General features: G+C 43.2%; 1 protein-coding gene across 1 annotated transcript in view; it reads left to right on the plus strand.

Annotated features, from left to right (window-relative positions):
* The window catches only part of TNKS (tankyrase), a 142495-nt gene that overhangs the window by 67281 nt on the left and 56423 nt on the right, over positions 1-18791 (plus strand). Inside the window, exons 4-5 of the mRNA XM_062492920.1 lie at positions 2380-2416; positions 3269-3344. Coding sequence (XP_062348904.1) covers positions 2380-2416; positions 3269-3344 — 113 coding nt within the window. The remainder of the gene's footprint in view (positions 1-2379; positions 2417-3268; positions 3345-18791) is intronic.

Genomic DNA, 18791 nt, shown 5'->3' on the forward strand with positions numbered 1-18791 from the left:
AAGATATTTTCCTAATCAGGAGATTAGGAAGAACTGTGATAAATTTCAAGAGTTGCATGTATAAATTCCAACCCTGTCTGTAAATACCTTTTTTTAAAAAGGACTGCTTAGTAAAACTAACTGATTAATTAGGCATACAGGGCAACATTTCTAAATCAAGAGCCACAGCTTCCCTTTTTCATTGAACAGTAATGCTTCTGCTAATAAAAGTATTAGAGGAAACAGCTTTTGTGTGATAAAATACCAACTTACTAAGCATGAATGAAAAATGTTATTACGATTCTCTAACCTAGTATGTTCAAAAGCCTGGTTGGGACTACTAGATGCATTGCCAATCCAGAATGTGCAAAGAGGTATTTTAATCTGGTTAGGTCTCTAAAGTGTTGGTATAATACAGCCAATAATTCTACTGTGGGAAATCCAGCTGTTTGAGATTGTTGCACAAACAATGCAGTAGTAATAGAGGTTTTTTTTCTTCCTCACATGCTGGCCAGAGCTTTTCACTTACCATTGATTTGAAACACTCACAACTGTACCCAGTATTTTATCTTCATTAAAATAAAAAAAGAGGAACATGTACCAAGGCTTAGAAGAGACTGTTGTTTTTGGTGGACAGGGCCCCCTTCTGATGGAGCTGGAGAGTGGTATCATAGCAAGTCAAAGGCAGTCATATTTCTGCATCATTTGATTTGTCTCATGATGAAACTTTCCTTAACACAGACATAAATTCTTTCAAAAGCTAGATTAACCTTCCTGACCTGTATTTTAAATAACCAGTTTTACCCTTGCTTTGAACTTATCTGCTCCATTGCTGGGGTTCAGCAACACAGAACAGCTTTGTTAGGAGACCCATCATGTGAGTGGTATGATGGAACTCCTTGCTGCAGGTTGTTGTGAATTCCCAAAGCTGAATATCATTCAGAAAGGAGTTAAAAACAGCTGTGTAAGGAAAAACCACCAGAATGGTGAGATGTATATATTGCTTTTGAAAATTCCCTTTCTACATCCAAGGGAATGGGCAGGAAGTGCATGGCTGTGTGTAGCCACCTTCCTCCTCCTTACCCTTGTGTGAAGGCAGGATGCTGCAATAGAGGCGACTCCTTAAGAAGAAGGCTGGTTTTGTTGTGGTTCCTGTCACCCTCTGCTGTTAGCTGGAGGAGCTGTGGTGGGGGGAGGACCAAGCTCTTTGTGATGGAAGGGGACTCAACCCACCTCCTGCATGTTACAGCTGTTCTGTAAGGGATGGTTTCAGATGAGCCTTCCATCTTACCTGTTATTTGGTCTGGCATTTTCCATGGACCAGTGTCTTTCCCCACCTGTAATGAGAGTTTCACTGGAGGCATATTACAGTTACTCATAGGAGGCAGCACAAAGGGTTTTCTTTTACTTCTTTCATGACAGCTCCTTCTTATTTTTCTTATAGCATTGTGGTTAGAGGCTTTAATTCTCTGGTAGATGGTATACAGTATGTTTTTCAAACTCTCTACATTTTGGGTGTAGGATATGCTCTGTTCTGTGATTGCATAATGCTGCTAAAAAGCTATTTTACTAATTTCTGAACTGAAATTCCATTCCATTTGTATTGCACAATGTCATCGTGATTCAGCTTTGTACAATACTGTCTTACTTCCATAGGTTATCTTGTTCCCTGCTCTTTTTGAAATAACTAACATGCAGTTTTAATCCTGTGCTGCAGCAACTCTTGTGAGTTGTCTCTTAACTCAGGACTTCAAATATAAATGTTGCTTTAACATTACTCGTGGTTATCTCTAATCTCAGAGTCTCATAGCAAAATCTGTTGCAGAGTTCATACTCTTTTGTCTGTGTTTTTTATTTCAAATGTCTTTTTTTGGAAAGTGGCTGATGCTATAATACCTGGATTTTTTTAATAATCCCTGCTTTTCTAAAGAACTTAGTGAAGTGTAATATTACCATTCAAATACGCAGGTGAGAGCCTTTCAGATCGGTAATTTGTACCTTTTCAAAAGCCACACTGCCTTGCTTTGTCTTGGAATTTATTATGCTTCCCAAGTATAATGTGACATACTGAATAGGGTAGGGGGTGGGGACATTGTCTTCAGCTGACATGCTGTTATCAGCGGGACTGTGTTTCTGGACACAAGATTTCACAGTCATTGGTTGTCCGAAGAAAGCCTTTCCATCTGAGGATTGGACAAGAAGATGCGTCAGTTTGCTGCCCGTCTCCAAGGTACTGGTGATGCTGCCTCCACAAGCTGGATAACGTCACAGCTCCATCACCCAGCGGGGTGTGGGCTTTTTTCTCCTCTTCTCTGTTTTAATTCTGTATTTGCTTCCTACTGCATTTCTTAATCTGTCTTCTGCCAAATGCTAACAACATGATATTTTGCAATCATTTAGGTGAATACAAGAAGGACGAACTCCTGGAAGCTGCTAGGTGAGTGCTGCTTAGAATATAAAACATATTTTGGGGGAGGAAGCAGGCAAGCAGAAGGGGTTTTTAAAATAGTACTGTTTTGTCATTGCCTTTCCATGAAATTCTGCAAGAAACCTCTTAATTAGCATAAATTTCTTCAGACTTTAGTCTGGTACAAATGTAAAAGCCTGTTTATGTAATTGAAAACCCCTACTATGGTGGTTAAAAGGTTAATATTGAATTTTTGCTTTAAGCTGCCTAAATCCTCTTTATTGTTCTGTGACTTCTTTTTAGGGGCAATTTAAATATTGGAATCTTTCTTTGAGTTTTTAGTGTTACTGTAGGATGTATTTTGAAAATAGGTTTTATCAAAACAGAGCATAAGGAAGCCTGTACAAAGGTGTAAAGTTCAATAGTATATTGCAAAGGTGCTGTTCATCCTTCTGACAGCACAAGACCATTTTTTATAGATGGTTAGCCTTTCTAAAAAAATTTCTGGGTATTGGTATATAGGTTTTTCAAATCTTATCAGCTATATGCTATGAAAATATGTTAAATTCAGAACGCTTACTTTGAGAAATGGCTTTCAGAGGATCTGTAAAATAAGAAAAAGGAAATACGAGTTAAGGGAGAGAAATTGAGATTTTTTTTTTGTATGATCTTTTGCAACACATTTAACTGCAAATCTAGAATTGCTTTCTGTATTTACCCTTCATTTTGAAATGTTCAGAAGATTCTTTAGCCATCCAGCATTCTCCCTGCCACATTACAAATTTCAATGTACTATACTTTGCAAAATACTTGCTAAGGAGATGGATGTCAAAGAGCTCTGCCCTTTTTCCACCCTTTCCATAATCGTCTCCTTATTTACAGGAGTGGTAATGAGGAAAAGCTGATGGCTTTATTGACTCCTTTAAATGTGAACTGCCATGCAAGTGATGGGCGTAAGGTAAGTTAATACCTGCTTTATATTTCAGTTATTTAAGAAAAGCCAATTCTAGCATACTGGTAAGCATAGATGTATAAACCAAGAGAATGTATGTGGCAGAGAAACCTGTGATGCCTTTTCACCATAACATTAAATGCTGTTATAGTTGACACTGGCAGTTGTGACAGACTAAGTCGGCAGACATGGGTTTTGTGTGTGTCTTTTAAATGTCAAACCCTGGTCTACGTGTAAAAGAACCTTTTAAGACCTTCTGTAAGAAAAACAAAAGGTACTGTTGCAGATGGATAAAATAACTTAGGGAAGGAAGTTATTATTTGTATTTGAATATTGTTTGTATGAGGTGCTTGGTATTCAGCTTAGCTCCTAATATACTGCCACATAGACTGGCACTATTTGGCTCTATTTAACACCTTCTGCATTTTCTTAAATTTGACATCATTGTTTTGGCTTTCTCTGGCAGAGATGTTTGAGTTAAATTAAGAATTAGGCTGAAACTGGAGGAGAGAAGAACATACGGAATGAGAAGGAGATCCAATGATTTTTGATGTTTTAGGCTTTGAGATGATAGTCTGTCTAGACTGTTGATTTACAGCTGTTGGGGGGGTTATTTTTTTTTATTTGTTGGTTCATTTGTTTATTTTTAAAGTGTGTACCTGAATGTTTTTAATATGCATCTGTTAAAGTCTTTCACCTGTAACAGTACATCTAATTTTTGGAGAGAAAAACATGGGAGTGTTTTCTTTTATAGGTGTGTGTGGGTTTTTTTGTTTGTTTGTTTGTTTGTTTGTTCTGGTTTTTTGGGGGTTTTTTTGTTTTTTTTTTTTGATGGAGTGTGTTGGAGCATGGTATAAATCTCTGCCCATCCTGGCCCTGTTGTGGAAAAGCTTAGTTCTACTGAATTCAGTAAAGATAGGCCAATTTACACTTACTTTTGATTAAAAGGTATGTTGTTACTGAATATAAAAAATACAGCTCCATTGTACAAAAATTACTGGTTTTTATACACATTTTTAAATGTTTCTCAGTTTAATGTCTACCATACATATAATAGTAATACATGTAATATCTACCAGACATGAAATGTCTACCATACCATACATATGCGATGGAAATCCCAGCCAAGTTTTTGCTTATCTACGTTTATCACTGATTGAAAGTTGATACATCTTCCAGGCTTTGAAAACAATTGATATTATGAACTAAGGACAGGCAATTGAACAAGGGATTTATTTAATTTAGCAGCGCTGGAACTGATGAAACACTCCCCAGATATTAAGATTAAACATATTGCCCATATTTCTTGAATTTCCTTTTCTTTTTTTAAGACTTTGCTGTTCAAGTAAAAGTGTATTTAGGTATTAATAGTGCACTGTGTTATAATTAAATGGGTTGGTGTACAGTAGTGCATTACTGAGTAATTGAGCCCCCACTGTTGATCTAAGGCCAAATGCAAAGTTATGATTTCTTTTGGCAGTGCAAGGAATGAGCCCTTGCAGATGTTTTCTTGAACATTTATCACTTCAAAGTAAAAATTAAAAAAAAAACGAAGATTTTAAAATCCATATTGAGATAGCAGAAAGCATTTATGTATTATTGCAGCCTCTGAATTAATCAGAAAATTTATGCCCAAAGCTTGAAAAACATATTGCAGTTAAAGCTCCTGTGTGTGTAGACGCTTTGAAAATATGTTTGGTTGGTTGGTTGTTGGTAAGTTCTCTGTTTTTCGAAACCCCTTTTAAGATGCCTTGCCATTGATATTAATTAGGTTTTTTAAAATTATGTCTACCGGATATATTTTTTCTACCACCGCATATATACAGGATGTAGAAGGTTTACTAATGCTTTGTAGTAAGAGTGCTGTATAATTTTTTTAGTATTTCATTTGTAATGCAAAGCTTTCAGGTCCTGTACTAGTGCAAGATCACTTGGGGTTTCATCATGTTAAGCTGTGCTGCAAATTGAGTGAGCTTGTAAATGGAAGTCTCTGCTGGTGTAGCTGCCTCTAGCTGAAAATTTGTCCATTTTGGAAGTTGCTTTTTGTATTCCTTGATGCTTTTAGTAATTATTTTTTGTAGATCTTCTCAGCATACAAGCCTCAAACTCAGTGTAAGGCCACAGATTGAATGCAGCTCTCAGGGCCAGGAATGCAGACTGTGCAGATTGGCCTGAGATTCTCAGCATCACACTTACTCTACAGTACACTTGTACCCACAAACTCTTTCTTTAGTCTGTGCACTCCTTGATTTTCTGAGATGTCCAGCTCCAGTCTAGTGATAAGGGAGCACTTAGCTGTGTGGGTGAAGAAATTGAGTTCCAGTACTGAATGGGTAGTTATTCTTTATGTGTTAGCAAATGATGGTATTTTTTTACCCATACGTTGGGGTGAAACTGTATGCAGTTTATTTTTTTACCACTGGGCTTTTTCTGTGTCCCATGCTGGCTAACATCTGGGGTACTGGATTTCTCAAACACAAATGGGCTGTGAAGTTATGCTTTATAGAATGGGTAAAAGGGGGGAAAAACTGACAGTATCTTGCTGGTTTGGAACCAGCTAAGGTTGGAAGTAAAAAAGATTAAGTGCATTGCGGGTGCTACTTGTAGCCTTTTTGAAAAGTATTGACAGCCAGAGTCTGTTGCCTACTTGACCTAGTTTGAAAGACAGGTGTTTGCTAAGGAAAGCAGAAGCTTCCCTTTGAACTGAAAAATATGATCCTTCCTTCCTACAGATTATGATGATTTTGAAATTAAGGGAGCTCTCAGGCAAAGATATGGGGGTAGGAAGAACAGTTCTTTACTAGTATATCTAACAAGACAAACAAGAACAACAACAGCTATGAAATTAGCCACAAACAGAACAGTAACTCAGTCCCAGTGTTTTTTGGCTGCAGGCACCTTTTCCCTGAGCTGCAGCTCCCGGTGCTGGGGGCGGGCGGGTCCCGCAGAGCTGCAGGAGGGCTGGGGGTGATGGCAGAGCTGTCCCAGGGGGAGAGAGAGATGGAGAGAGCCCTCTGCTCACGATGTGGGTCCTGGTGCTCAGCAGAGTGCTGGATGATGGCAGGTTAAAGCGAGGAGGCAGCAGTGCAGGGTCTGACAGCAGTGAGGATGGGTCCCGACACTGGGATGGCAGAGATGGAGCTGAGGCGGCGATCGTCCTTCTCGTCCGAACTCTACGGGGGAAATGGGCCGAGCCAGAGCCTTCCATTTCCTCTTCTGGCTGTTTGAATCTTGCAGGGTTTCCGTGTTCTCTCCCCTCCCCCTTGCCACCAGGGCCTAGTCAACAGGTATCTTAACATGACAATGGGGAAAATTCCACAGAGGAAAGAAGGGAAAGAACCAACCCCCAACATTATCCACCCCGAATTTTCCCCTACCATCATGCCAAATCAAATTAAAATCTTCAAATTATAGACATCCATACAGTTACAGATACAGGCACAATATCATAGGTAGTTCACCCTAAAACAAGGTCTGGGGTATGCATCGGGTCTTTCCATCCCTTTGCATGACCTACCAGGTACAACCCGGTCCTTGAGGGAAGACAACCCCACGAACTGGATTGTCTTTGCTGGAGGCAGAGTTCACCCAAATGGTTTTTCTTAGCATACCTCTCATACGCACCACTGGAACCTTGTCCCCATCTGGTGTTCTCAAGGGCTCAGACTGGGCAGGGCCTGCTCGATTAGTGGAACCTCAGGTGTTCACTAACCATGTGGCCTTTGGTAGATTATTCTCCCAGTTCTTGAAAGTCCCCCCACCCAGTGCCTTCAAGGTGGTTTTAAGCAGTCCATTGCACCGTTCCACTTTCCCAGCCGTTGGTGCATGACAAGGAATGTGGTACACCCACTCGATGCCGTGTTCTCTGGCCCAGGTGCTTATGAGGTTGTTCTTGAAATGAGTTTTATTGTTTGACTCAATTCTCTCAGGGGTACCATGTCTCCAAAGGACTTGTTTTTCCAGGCCCAGAATGGTGTTGAGGGCAGTGGCATGAGGCACAGGGTAGGTCTCCAACCATCCAGTGGTGGCTTCCACCATGGTCAGCACGTAGCGCTTGCCTTGGCGTGTCTGAGGCAGTGTGATGTAGTCAATCTGCCAGGCCTCCCCATACTTATATTTGGACCACCGCCCCCCATACCAGAGGGGCTTCACTCGCTTGGCTTGCTTGATGGCAGCACACGTCTCACAGTCATGGATAACCTGGGAAATACTGTCCATGGTGAGATCCACCCCTCGGTCTCGTGCCCACTTATAGGTAGCATCTCTGCCTTGGTGACCCTGAGGCATCATGGGCCCATCGAGCCAGGAACATTTCTCCCTTGTGTTGCCAGTCTAAGTCTATCTGTGACACCTCTATCCTTGCAGCCTGATCTACTTGCTCATTGTGTCGGTGCTCCTCATTAGCTCGACTCTTTGGGGACATGGGCATCTACATGACGGACCTTTACGGGTAGCTTCTCTACCCGAGTGGCAATGTCTTTCCACTCATCCGCAGCCCATATTGGTCTTCCCCTATGTTGCCAGTTAGCTTTTTTCCATCTTTCCAGCCAACCCCACAGAGCATTGGCTACCATCCATGAATCAGTGTAAAAGTAAAGCTTTGGCCACTTCTCTCTTTCAGCAATGTCCAGGGCCAGCTGAACGGCTTTGAGTTCAGCAAGTTGACTTGATCCACCTTCTCCTTCAGTAGCTTGTGCAACCTGTCTTGTGGGGCTCCATATGGCTGCTTTCCACTTCCGGTTCATCCCCACGATGCGACAGGAACCGTCAGTGAAAAGAGCGTAGCGAGTTTCATCTGCTGGCAGTTGGTTGTATGGCGGGGCTTCATCAGCCCGGGTCACTTGTTCTTGCTCCTCTTCATCGGCAAGACCAAAATTTTCACCTTCTGGCCAGTTTGTAATTATTTCCAAAATCCCAGGGCGATTTGGGTTTCCGATACGGGCGCGCTGTGTGATGAGGGCGATCTACTTGCTCCATGTGGCATCGGTGGCGTGGTGGGTAGAGGGGACCTTCCCTTTAAACATCCACCCCAGCACTGGTAGTCGGGGTGCCAGGAGGAGCTGTGCTTCTGTGCCAATCACCTCTGAGGCAGCTTGAACTCCTTCATAAGCAGCCAAGATCTCCTTCTCTGTTGGGGTGTAGTTGGCTTCAGACCCTCTGTAACTTCGGCTCCAGAATCCCAGAGGTCGGCCTCGGGTCTCACCAGGTACCTTCTGCCAAAGGCTCCAGGACAAGCCCTTGTTCCCGGCTGCAGTGTAGAGCACATTCTTCACCTCTGGCCCCGTCCTGACTGGGCCGAGGGCTACAGCATGAGCGATCTCCTGCTTGATCTGGGCAAAGGCTTGCTGCTGCTCAGGGCCCCACTGGAATTCGTTCTTCTTCCGGGTGACCAGGTAGAGAGGGCTGACGATCTGGCTGTACTCAGGAATGTGCATTCTCCAAAAGACTATGGCACCTAGGAAAGCTTGTGTTTCCTTCTTGTTGGTTGGTGGAGACATCACGGTGATCTTATTGATGACCTCAGTGGGGATTTGGCGCCGCCCGTCTTGCCACTTTACTCCCAGAAACTGGATCTCTCGGGCAGGACCTTTGACTTTGCTCCTCTTGATGGCAAAAACGGCTCCTAGCAGAATCTGGATGATCTTTTCTCCTTCCTCAAATACTTCCATTGCCATGTTCCCCCACACAATGATGTCATCAATGTATTGCAGATGTTCTGGAGCTTCACCCTTTTCCAGGGCAGCCTGGATCAGTCCATGGCAGATGGTGGGGCTGCGTTTTCACCCCTGGGGCAGTCGGTTCCAGGTGTACTGCATGCCCCTACAGGGGAAAGCAAACTGAGGCCTGCACTCTGCTGCCAGAGGAATGGAGAAAAATGCCTTGGCAATGTCAATGGTGGCGTACCACTTTGCTGCCTTGGACTCCAGCTCGTACTGGAGTTCCAGCATGTCCGGCACGGCAGCGCTCAGCGGTGGAGTCACTTCATTCAATGCACGATAGTCCACAGTCAATCTCCATTCTCCGTCAGATTTGCGCACAGGCCAGATGGGGCTGTTGAAGGGTGAGTGGGTTTTGCTGACCACCCCTTGGCCCTCCAGCTCACGGATCATCTTGTGGATGGGGTTCACGGCATCTCGATTTGTCCTGTACTGCCTGTGGTGCACTGTGGAGGTGGCAATTGGCACCTGCTGCTCCTTCACCTTCAGAAGTCCCACTGCAGATGGGTTCTCTGACAGTCCAAGCAAGGTGTTCAATTGCTTAATGCCTTCTGCCTCTACAGCAGCTATTCCAAAAGCCCACCTGAGTCCCTTTGGGTCTTTGTAATAGCCATTTCTGAGGAAGTCTATGCCTAGAATACACGGTGCCTCTGGGCCAGTCACAATTGGATGCTTCTGCCACTCCTTCCCAGTCAGGCTCACCTCAGCCTCCAGCAAAGTCAATTCCTGTGATCCCCCTGTCACCCCAGCAATAGAAACAGGCTCTTCCCCCACATGTTCTGATGGTATTAGGGTGCACTGTGAACCAGTATCAACTAATGCCCTACGTTTTTGTGGCTCTGATGTGCCAGGCCATCGGATCCACACCGTCTAAAAGACCCGGTTTTCCCGTGCCTCTCCCTGGCTAGAGGCAGGGCCCCTCTAGCACTGGTTATTATTTCCTTCCTGGGCATACATGTTGGAGGTTCCCTCAAGGGGATCTGACAAATCATCCTCCCTTTTGTAACACCCTGCACCTGGGCTATGGGAAGTTGAGGCTACCTTCACTGTAGTGGAGCTCCTTTGGTTAGTGTTTCCCTCCCTGAGTTGACACACCCGCGCTGCCAGGGCAGAAGTGGGTTTCCCATCCCACCTTCTCATGCCTTCCTCATGGTCACACAGAAAGAACCACAGGTCAGCTCGTGGGGTGTATCTTCTCTCCCTAGCTGGGGGACGCTGGGCTCTAACTCTGGGATCTGTGACTCGCACTGGTGCTGCATTGACCTTCCTCATCTCCTCCCTCAGCCCTCTTATCTCCTCCTTATCTCCTCTTTGAGTTCCCTAATCACGGCAGAGACCTGAGCCTGCACTGGGCCATTCATCATACTCTCAAAATTTCTGAGCATATTGGCAACAGAACCCACTGTCTCGTGGTTGTTGTCAGCATTAATGGCTGCAATGAATGTGGTGTATTGAGATGGCCCCAGGTGTGCCAGATTCCACAACATCTGCCCTGTGCACCTGACCTTGTCGGGGTCATTGTCATGTTGTCCACCCCTCCCAAAGAGTATCTCCAGTACTGCCACTTCTCTCAGCTGTTGGATCCCCTCCTCAGCGGTCTTCCAGCGCATTCTATGGTGGTGCTCCTGCATTCTCACTCTATGGACAAACCTCTCTCTTACACTCATTAAAAGCCGCTCCCAGAGGGAAAGGAGGCCTGGTTCCCTTACGAATATGTGATCCACACCTGAGTCCTGGGTCAGGGGTCCCAAATTCCTTGCCTCAGTACAATCCAGCTGCACACCTGTACCCATAAGGTCCCAGACCCGCAGTAACCACGTTGTAAAAGCCTCACGGCCCCTTCGTACAACATCTTTACGCAGATTACGGAGACTCTCGTATGACAGGGACTCTGTGACGATCTCAACCTCTGGCTCCCCTGCTGGTTGTGAGGGCCCTGCTTTCTGATCCTTATTATCCAGATGCTTTGTTTTCACCCTAGACTTTCTAGTTTCCACGGGGGCAACTGCTGCTGGCTGTGAGTGCCCTTGCAGCTCAGCTGGAACCTGGAGAGATGTAACATTTGTGGGTTCCACTGCTGCACCATCAGGTTCTCCCTCTTCAAGGCAGGGGAAGAGTTTCTCAAGAGCTGGGGAAAGGTACTCCTTCTGCATCTGGCTCACCTCCTTCACTAGAAACCTCCCCCACTCTGCGTGGTTCCTCTGTGAGGTGGGCTCTGGGGCAGGGGCAGGCTCAGGGGCAGCATCCTTAGTCTCTGGGGCAGGGCCAGGGTCTGGGGCAGTGTCCCTATTTCTTGGGGGACATATCAGGGTTGTCATCCAAGTCAATCTCCCCTCATCTCGGAATGTTAAATAAAACAGGTTTACAAGGCCTATTAGCAGTGTCAGCCACTGTATGATATCATTACCACTTAGAAGAGATTTGAACCCTTCAAAAACTGGTGGAGCAGACCCAAAAAACTGTGTAAGAGGTTGGGACAAAATTTTCCCTGGTGTCATATCCTCACAGTATGTACCATTATTAAAGTAACCCCAAAAACATACAGTTAGAGTGTGATAGCCCTGAATCCATGTGCCCACCTTCCAGAGGAAGTTAAAAATCCATGAATTTCTCATGTTATGAACCCACAAAAGGAACTGGATAATAGTTACAGCAGCCTGAGTTATAGGACCCATGTTCAAGTAAGGGATTGCAAATGGGAGAGATAAAGCTGTGGCCACATGGAGCCCAAACCACGGTAAGCTGGACAACATGATGCCACCTAACACAAAACTGAGGTAACTCAAGAACTGTTATTCCTTTTTCACCCTTTTCTCTCAATGCCCTCGGGCCCCACGTTGGGCACCAAAATCTGCCCTGGTTTGAAAGACAGGTGTTTGCTAAGGAAAGCAGAAGCCTCCCTTTGGACTGAAAAATGTGATCCTTCCTTCTTACAGATTATGATGATTTTGAAATTAAGGGAGCTCTCAGGCAAAGATATGGGGGTAGGAAGAACAGTTCTTTACTAGTATATCTAACAAGACAAACAAGAACAACAACAGCTATGAAATTACCCACAAACAGAACAGTAACTCAGTCCCAGTCCTTTCTGGCTGCAGGCACCTTTTCCCTGAGCTGCAGTTCCCGGTGCTGGGGGCGGGCAGGTCCCACAGAGCCGCAGGAGGGCTGGGGGTGATGGCAGCGCTGTCCCAGGGGGAGAGAGAGATGGAGAGAGAGCCCTCTGCTCACGGTGTGGGTCCTGGTGCTCAGCAGAGTGCTGGATGATGGCAGGTTAAAGCGAGAAGGCAGCAGAGCAGGGTCTGACAGCAGTGAGGATGGCTCCTGGTGCTGGGTTGGTGGGAATGGGGCTGTGGCGACAATCGTCCTTCTCGTCTGAACTCCACGGGGGGGAATCGGCCAAGCCAGAGCCTTCCCATTCCTCTTCTGGCTGTTTGAATCTTGCAGGGTTTCCCTGTTCTCTCCCCTCCCCCTTGTCACCAAGGCCCAGTCAACAGGTATCTTAGCATGACAATGGGGAAAATTCCACAGAGGGAAAAGTGAAAGAACCAACCCCCAGCCCTACTGGACAAGAATATGTGATTCTAAAACAGTTACATCTGGTGCTGATAACCATTGCTGCATGTGTTTATTTAATGGAGAGGTCAAGACAATTAGCAATGAAAGCTGAACTTCCTTCTTCCCCTTCTAAGTCATAGTTTAGATAGGTTATGGTCATTGTAGAAATGTTCACTTTACTGAACCTTTTGAGTTGTTATCTGAAGTGGAAATACATTCTGTGTGTCTACTCTTGCCATTATTTTCTGGAGGGAAAAATGGAGTGTTTGAAATAAAGAGTACTGTTGTACATCAGCTAAAGCATTCCTGCATACCAAGGATTATGGTAGGTGTTTTTGGGTTTTGATGGCTGAAGAAAATCAGCAGTAATATCTTAGAAATTACAATTTCATTGAGCTTGGTAATTTTTTTGGTGCAAATATTGGCTTTTGTGCCTATTGAGTAAATATGAAGGCACAAATAATGAGTTGTGAAGTGCCAAGGTATATGGTGCTGTGTAAGCAAATGAGTATTGCACAAGGGTAAATGTCACAAAACTTTTTTTTTTTAAGCTGTCTTATTTGTTTACTTTTTAAAAAGCAGTGTTTGAGCTGAAATGTAATAGTGATTTTTCATGGCAATTAGTCTTGCTTTGATGTTTTTTTTTTTAACAGGAGACTGAAAATTTGCACAATTTGGGGGATGTGGTGTTTTGTGTTAAGGCAGCATTTGCATGTTGCATCACTTATATTCACATTGCCTTACAGTGTATTTGCTGTGTCAGAACAGAACTTAGACACAGTGCACAGCACCTGCATATTGCTGTGGGTCTGAAATTTCCTTGCATCCTGTCTGTGAGTTCTGCTGGTGTCCTTGGTGTTTGTTATCTATAGAACTGATGATTTGTAGAAGACAAACCTATGGTGTTGGTGTTAACAGATGGTACTGAATTTCACACTGTTTAAAAGTCTAGGCATCTATTTATGTGTCTATCTATGTAAAGGTATGTAGGCTTTAGAGCCCCTGTTATTTTCCCTCAACTATTTTCCTCTGGGGTTGTCTTTTTCAAGACTTAGTTGTGAGTGAATTTTCCAAAAATTTTTTTTTGACTTTTTAAAATCACCAGGTTCCTCTCTGCTGCTGGAAATTAAAGCTGTATTACTTTGTCATGGGAGCTCGATTTCTGACTTGTTACAACAGTCTCTGCTTACCTAAATCAGTGGCAAGAGACAGGTTTAAAATCACATGTATAATGGTTGCAGGTTGAGTAGAAGCCCTTAGTCCACTCATTTCCTTTAGAAAGCTGTTGTGAACACTTGAAAGCTGTTCAAGGAAGAAACTGATTTTGCCTCCATTTTAAAAATGCAGAAGTATCTGAGCTGGGAAGAAAGCATTGGTTTCAGCAATTCAGATCAGAACTTTTTTCAAGGCATTTCCCACATGGCTAATCATAGCTTTCCAAAGTGACCTGCATCCAGCTGACATGGTAGCTACTAGCAAAAGGAGATTGGATTTTTGGTTGTACATAATATCTTGCTCCTGTACTGCATTATACACGCTCAGATCATGCCAACACTAAAATACTCAGGTGTTGGTTGAATAAAACCAACTCCTCTGGTTAGGAGTTACCCAAAAAATAGTTTGTTTGGTGGTCTTCTCAAGGTGCATCTCTTGAAGTAGAGCAAATATCTAATATTTTGAGCTCTGAGAAGCATACAAAAGTGATTAGCTGAAAAATAAAATGTTTCCTTTGTACTTTGAAGTAAAGTTTCTGTTGCAGCTGTGTTTTGTATTTACGTTTTGTATCAGTCATATGAAAAACAGAGAATACAATGGCATTACCTATGACAGCGTGGTCTCAGTGTCCTAGGTTACAAACCAGGATGTGCCCAAAATCTATTCTATCACCACCTTCATGAACTGTTTATGGGCCCATCAATGCCATGACTCGTAGATAACTCCCCCCAGGAGCTATCTCTGCTAATGGGCAATCAAGGACCGACTGCAGGACTCATAGATTGATATCATCCCATTGTGATATGCTCTGCCCAGAGAGAGGAGCCAAGGATTCTCACCCGGATATAATGTGGGATTTGGGCCCTTACCCACTAGCTCTTTCGCAGAGGACAAAGGCCACCAGACTTTCTCTGCGAGATCACTGCTTCGACTAGACTGCTTCATCTGGACTGCTGCCAGCACCCTAACTAGCAGGGTGTCAGGAGGAGTTCATCGTCACCACCGGGGCTGGTCCTGAGGAATCTGCCATCGTCTCCTGGTGTCCCTCGGAACTCTGAGCTGCCTCCTCCTGCCCTGCTGGAGCTGGGCCGGCGCTGTCCCACCGCCGCTGTCCCACCGCCGCTGCTCCCTCGGCACTGCTTTGGGGCTTTTCGCTATGCTGTGGTCCTGCACCCACCTGCCCGGCCAGGACATCGCTGCTTTTCCAGCTGTCACGGACAGAGCTTCTCATCTCACCCACCAGCCCAGGATTTTCCACCGTTCCAGCTTGGTGCTCTCGGAGTTCCGCACTGGAATCAGACTGCAACAGGTTTTGTAAAGCAAAGGTCCCTAGTTCTGTTTACTTTTAATGCTGTAGTTATTATTGTTGTTTGTCTTGTTATACATATTAGTAAAGAACTGTTATTCCTATCCCCATACCTCTGCCTGAAAGCCCCTTTAATTTTCTAAATTGTAATAATTTTGAGGGAGGGAATTCAAGTTCTCCATTCCAAAGGGAGGCTCTACCCTCCCTAGCAGATACCTGTCTTTAAAACCGAGACACTCGGGTATTAGTTCAACTTGAGGCAGGGATTGCTACCAGAAGGCAGCGCAGAATGCAATTCCTCCACAGCTACATTGTTTTCTGTCCTGCACCTTCCCTTCCTGCTTCCTTCCATGGAAACTAAAACCGTCCAATACTGTGGATAATGTAGTGATCCCATGGGGAAAAGAAAAAGAGGCAGTTTATTAAAATGTCATTTCTATCATGCGTGTGGTACTACCTCACTTATTTGCACTGTTTTCTGACTTGTAGTATCCCTTTCTTTGTTTATTGCCAGCTTTCAGTCTTTAAGAGCTCCCAGCACCAGTTTTCGGTATTTTGTTTCTGCAATGCCTTTGTTCTTACACCTTTCCAAACCAGCTGTAGACAACCCTGGATCCAAAATACCAGTAACAGACATTTTCATTAAACTTTGTGAGTCATGGGAGATATACTGGCCTCTTGGCTTTGACTGAGGTTGTTGCTTCAGCCTGTTCTTTCCTGCCATAGGGATGTTGTTTTTTCTCAAGCATGGCATCATTATGGTTCATTGACATAGGGTTCAGATGTAAGAAATCCAAGTCTGAAATGGTTTGCAGTGCAGTGCTCAGTAACAGCATCCTTAGCCTGAGGTAACCAGTGCAAAAGATCTTGACAGCAAATTGCCCCTCAGCTTTTGCTATGGGACATCCTTGATACCAAGTAGAAATCTGTTGGATGAAGTTGCAGATTCTTTCTCTTTCTTCCTCAGCTTCTTTCTCTCTATCGAGAAAACAGCCTGTAGACAAAGAGCTGATAAAGAGAAATTAAATTCTAACATGATCAGGTGAGTTATGTCTCCTCTTACCATGGAGTCTCCAATTTGCTGCTGGTAAATGAATTTGCCAACCCCTGTTCCAGAACTCTGATTGTTTGCAGCCATTTTAAAGAAAAATCCTTCAATTGGAAAGAAAGTTGGTATAACTTCCAATTTCTGAACAATCAATCCACATTTTCACAAGCTTTCCCTTTACAGTTATTAAGCCTACAGACTTGGGTAGAGGTTTAAATTCCCTTGTAATAGTCTTGGCTCTAGGAGCTGGGGGTTGCAGAAAAGTGCCACATACTGCGAGATGTGAACACATTGTGTGCTAATGAAACTGTAAACCTTCACAATTGTGTGCATTTTTCTTGTGCTGTGGAATAAAAATGAAAACTAATACCACATAATCCATAGGTCTGTTTGTTCTGTAATTCTTTGTCGTAGAGATTATATTCACATGGCTGTGGAATATATTTTGGAAGAAATTATTTCATGTACAGTGAGAAAAGTTTGAGTATTGGGAAGATCTAGTTTTCTACAGACAAAAGCTGTTTATTTGAGCAAAAGACTTGTAAACAGATAGCCAGTGTAAGGCCTTGTCATGCCCAAGGTTTTATCTGAATGACTGTGTGGACTTCATGCATGTTTGGAGTTTTTTGTTGCATATAATATCTTATCTAGTTTCACAATTTACATTTCAACTTTCTCAGGTTTTATGAACTCTTCTACTGGTATACATTGTTTGTTTGTGTGGCTTGTAAATACAGTCTCTACTCTTAAGGCTTATGTATAAAAAAAAATTAGTGTAAAGGAGAGGAACAATGAAATCATACAGAATAACAATTAACTGTATAATATTTTTGGTTCAGAATGTGCCTTCTTCATTAATCTAATAAAATTAAAAGATTAAAAACTGTTTAATGAACTATCATTTTGTTTCTGAAAAAAGACAGCTTCACAAATCCAAAACAGTTATTTCAGAGTAACTGGATAGACAAGTGCTTGCTAAATCTGCTCACTTGCTGCTTACTAGCATAAATGTCAGTCTGGTTTTGATGAAGTGCTATAGACTCAGTTTTGTGGGTGGGAAATGTGCAGATTTTGGGTTCTGCATTTGTGGTCCTGCAAAAATTTGCCAGAAATTTCCTGATGTGCGATTACAGCACTGTGGAACTGCAGTCATCAAAATAAATGATAACCACACAGGCTGTTAACTGATGTTGGCTAGTGTAAAGCTGGCTCTGGCTGATGGCTTCTGGACACTGCAGTCTTTGTTGGTACTGATCTTGTGTGTGTTTCATGAAACACGTATGTATCAAGGTTATATTTAGGGGTGTGAGCCGGTGGATTGATAAATAGAATCACAGAATATTCTGGCTTGGATGGGACCTTAAAGATCATCTAGTTCCAGCCTCCCTGCCGTGGGCAGGGACACCTTTCACTAGACCAGGTCAAATATTTCAGTCAAATATTTTAAGTCCAATCCTGCATGCAGAATTGAAGGTCTTTTCTGGATTTAGTTAATGGTGTACTGTAAAAGAAAAGGTGATATTTCCAACATTACAGGAAGATTACAAAGCAAATGTCATAAGGTTTGTTGTGCCTTGGGCAGAGGTGCCCAATGCCACATACATTCAGACAGAACATTCAGAAATGGTCATAACTAAGTTTTGCCTTTTAAACACCATTTTATTTGTTAGAGAAAGATAGTTCCCAGGCTTCATGCATGCTAGAAAAAGTGTCAAGGTACGCACATTCTTATACTGTTATCTTGTCTTGCTTCATCTGCCAAGCATGGTCAAAGTGGGTAACAAAAGAATCGCTCTGCAGACTTTGTATGGTATAGATAATTTGGCTTAATTTCTGTGGGGTCACTTAAAACTTTTTATATCCAAGATGATACCTTTTGAATTAAATGTAAAACTGATCTACTTACCTTTTAAGTTTCTGTTGAGCAATCTTAAATATTTTCCCTAAAACATTTCAGTGAATATCCCTTTACCTGTTATTTGAAGTGTACTCTATCATGTCCACAAGTAGAAATTGTGCATGAAAGGACTAAAAAGAATTTTTTTACTCTGTTGTCATTCTCTTTCTATTGTTCTCTAAAATTCAGGAAGTCTCCTTTGTTAGATCTTAATGTGCTCTTCATGAAGCCTCAAATGTGTTGAAGGCATGGGGGGTTTTTGTACCTGAACTGTTTTCCCCTTGATGATTAGCGTCACACAGATGACTTCCCACATTAGGCTATTAGCCATCTCTTGTCAAGAGAAAACAAGTAAAACCAGCAGATTTTAGGCAGAGCTGCCATGTAATATTTTATGCATGTTAACTAAAAGCTGTGTTCTGGGTTTGGCTCTAACAGCTCACAGAGCATCCAGAAGCCAAGTGCTAATGATATTTGTTCTACTGCGATCTCAAGTGTAGAGCCCTTTCCTTCACAGAGTTTGCTGAGATTGTTTTGAATTGAAATGCAGCAGCTCAATCCAGGGACTGATAGCATTTGACTTCTGTATATGGTTGACTATAGGGAATACTGTAGGTGACATTTCCATGTTTGATGTCACTCTCCTCTCGAAATCCTTGCATGTGACCTTAAGAATACTGAAGAGTAAACTGACCTGCTTTCTTGTTGCTTTTTG

Source organism: Cinclus cinclus, chromosome 5 (assembly GCF_963662255.1).
Source record: "Cinclus cinclus chromosome 5, bCinCin1.1, whole genome shotgun sequence".
Classification (NCBI taxonomy): domain Eukaryota; kingdom Metazoa; phylum Chordata; class Aves; order Passeriformes; family Cinclidae; genus Cinclus; species Cinclus cinclus.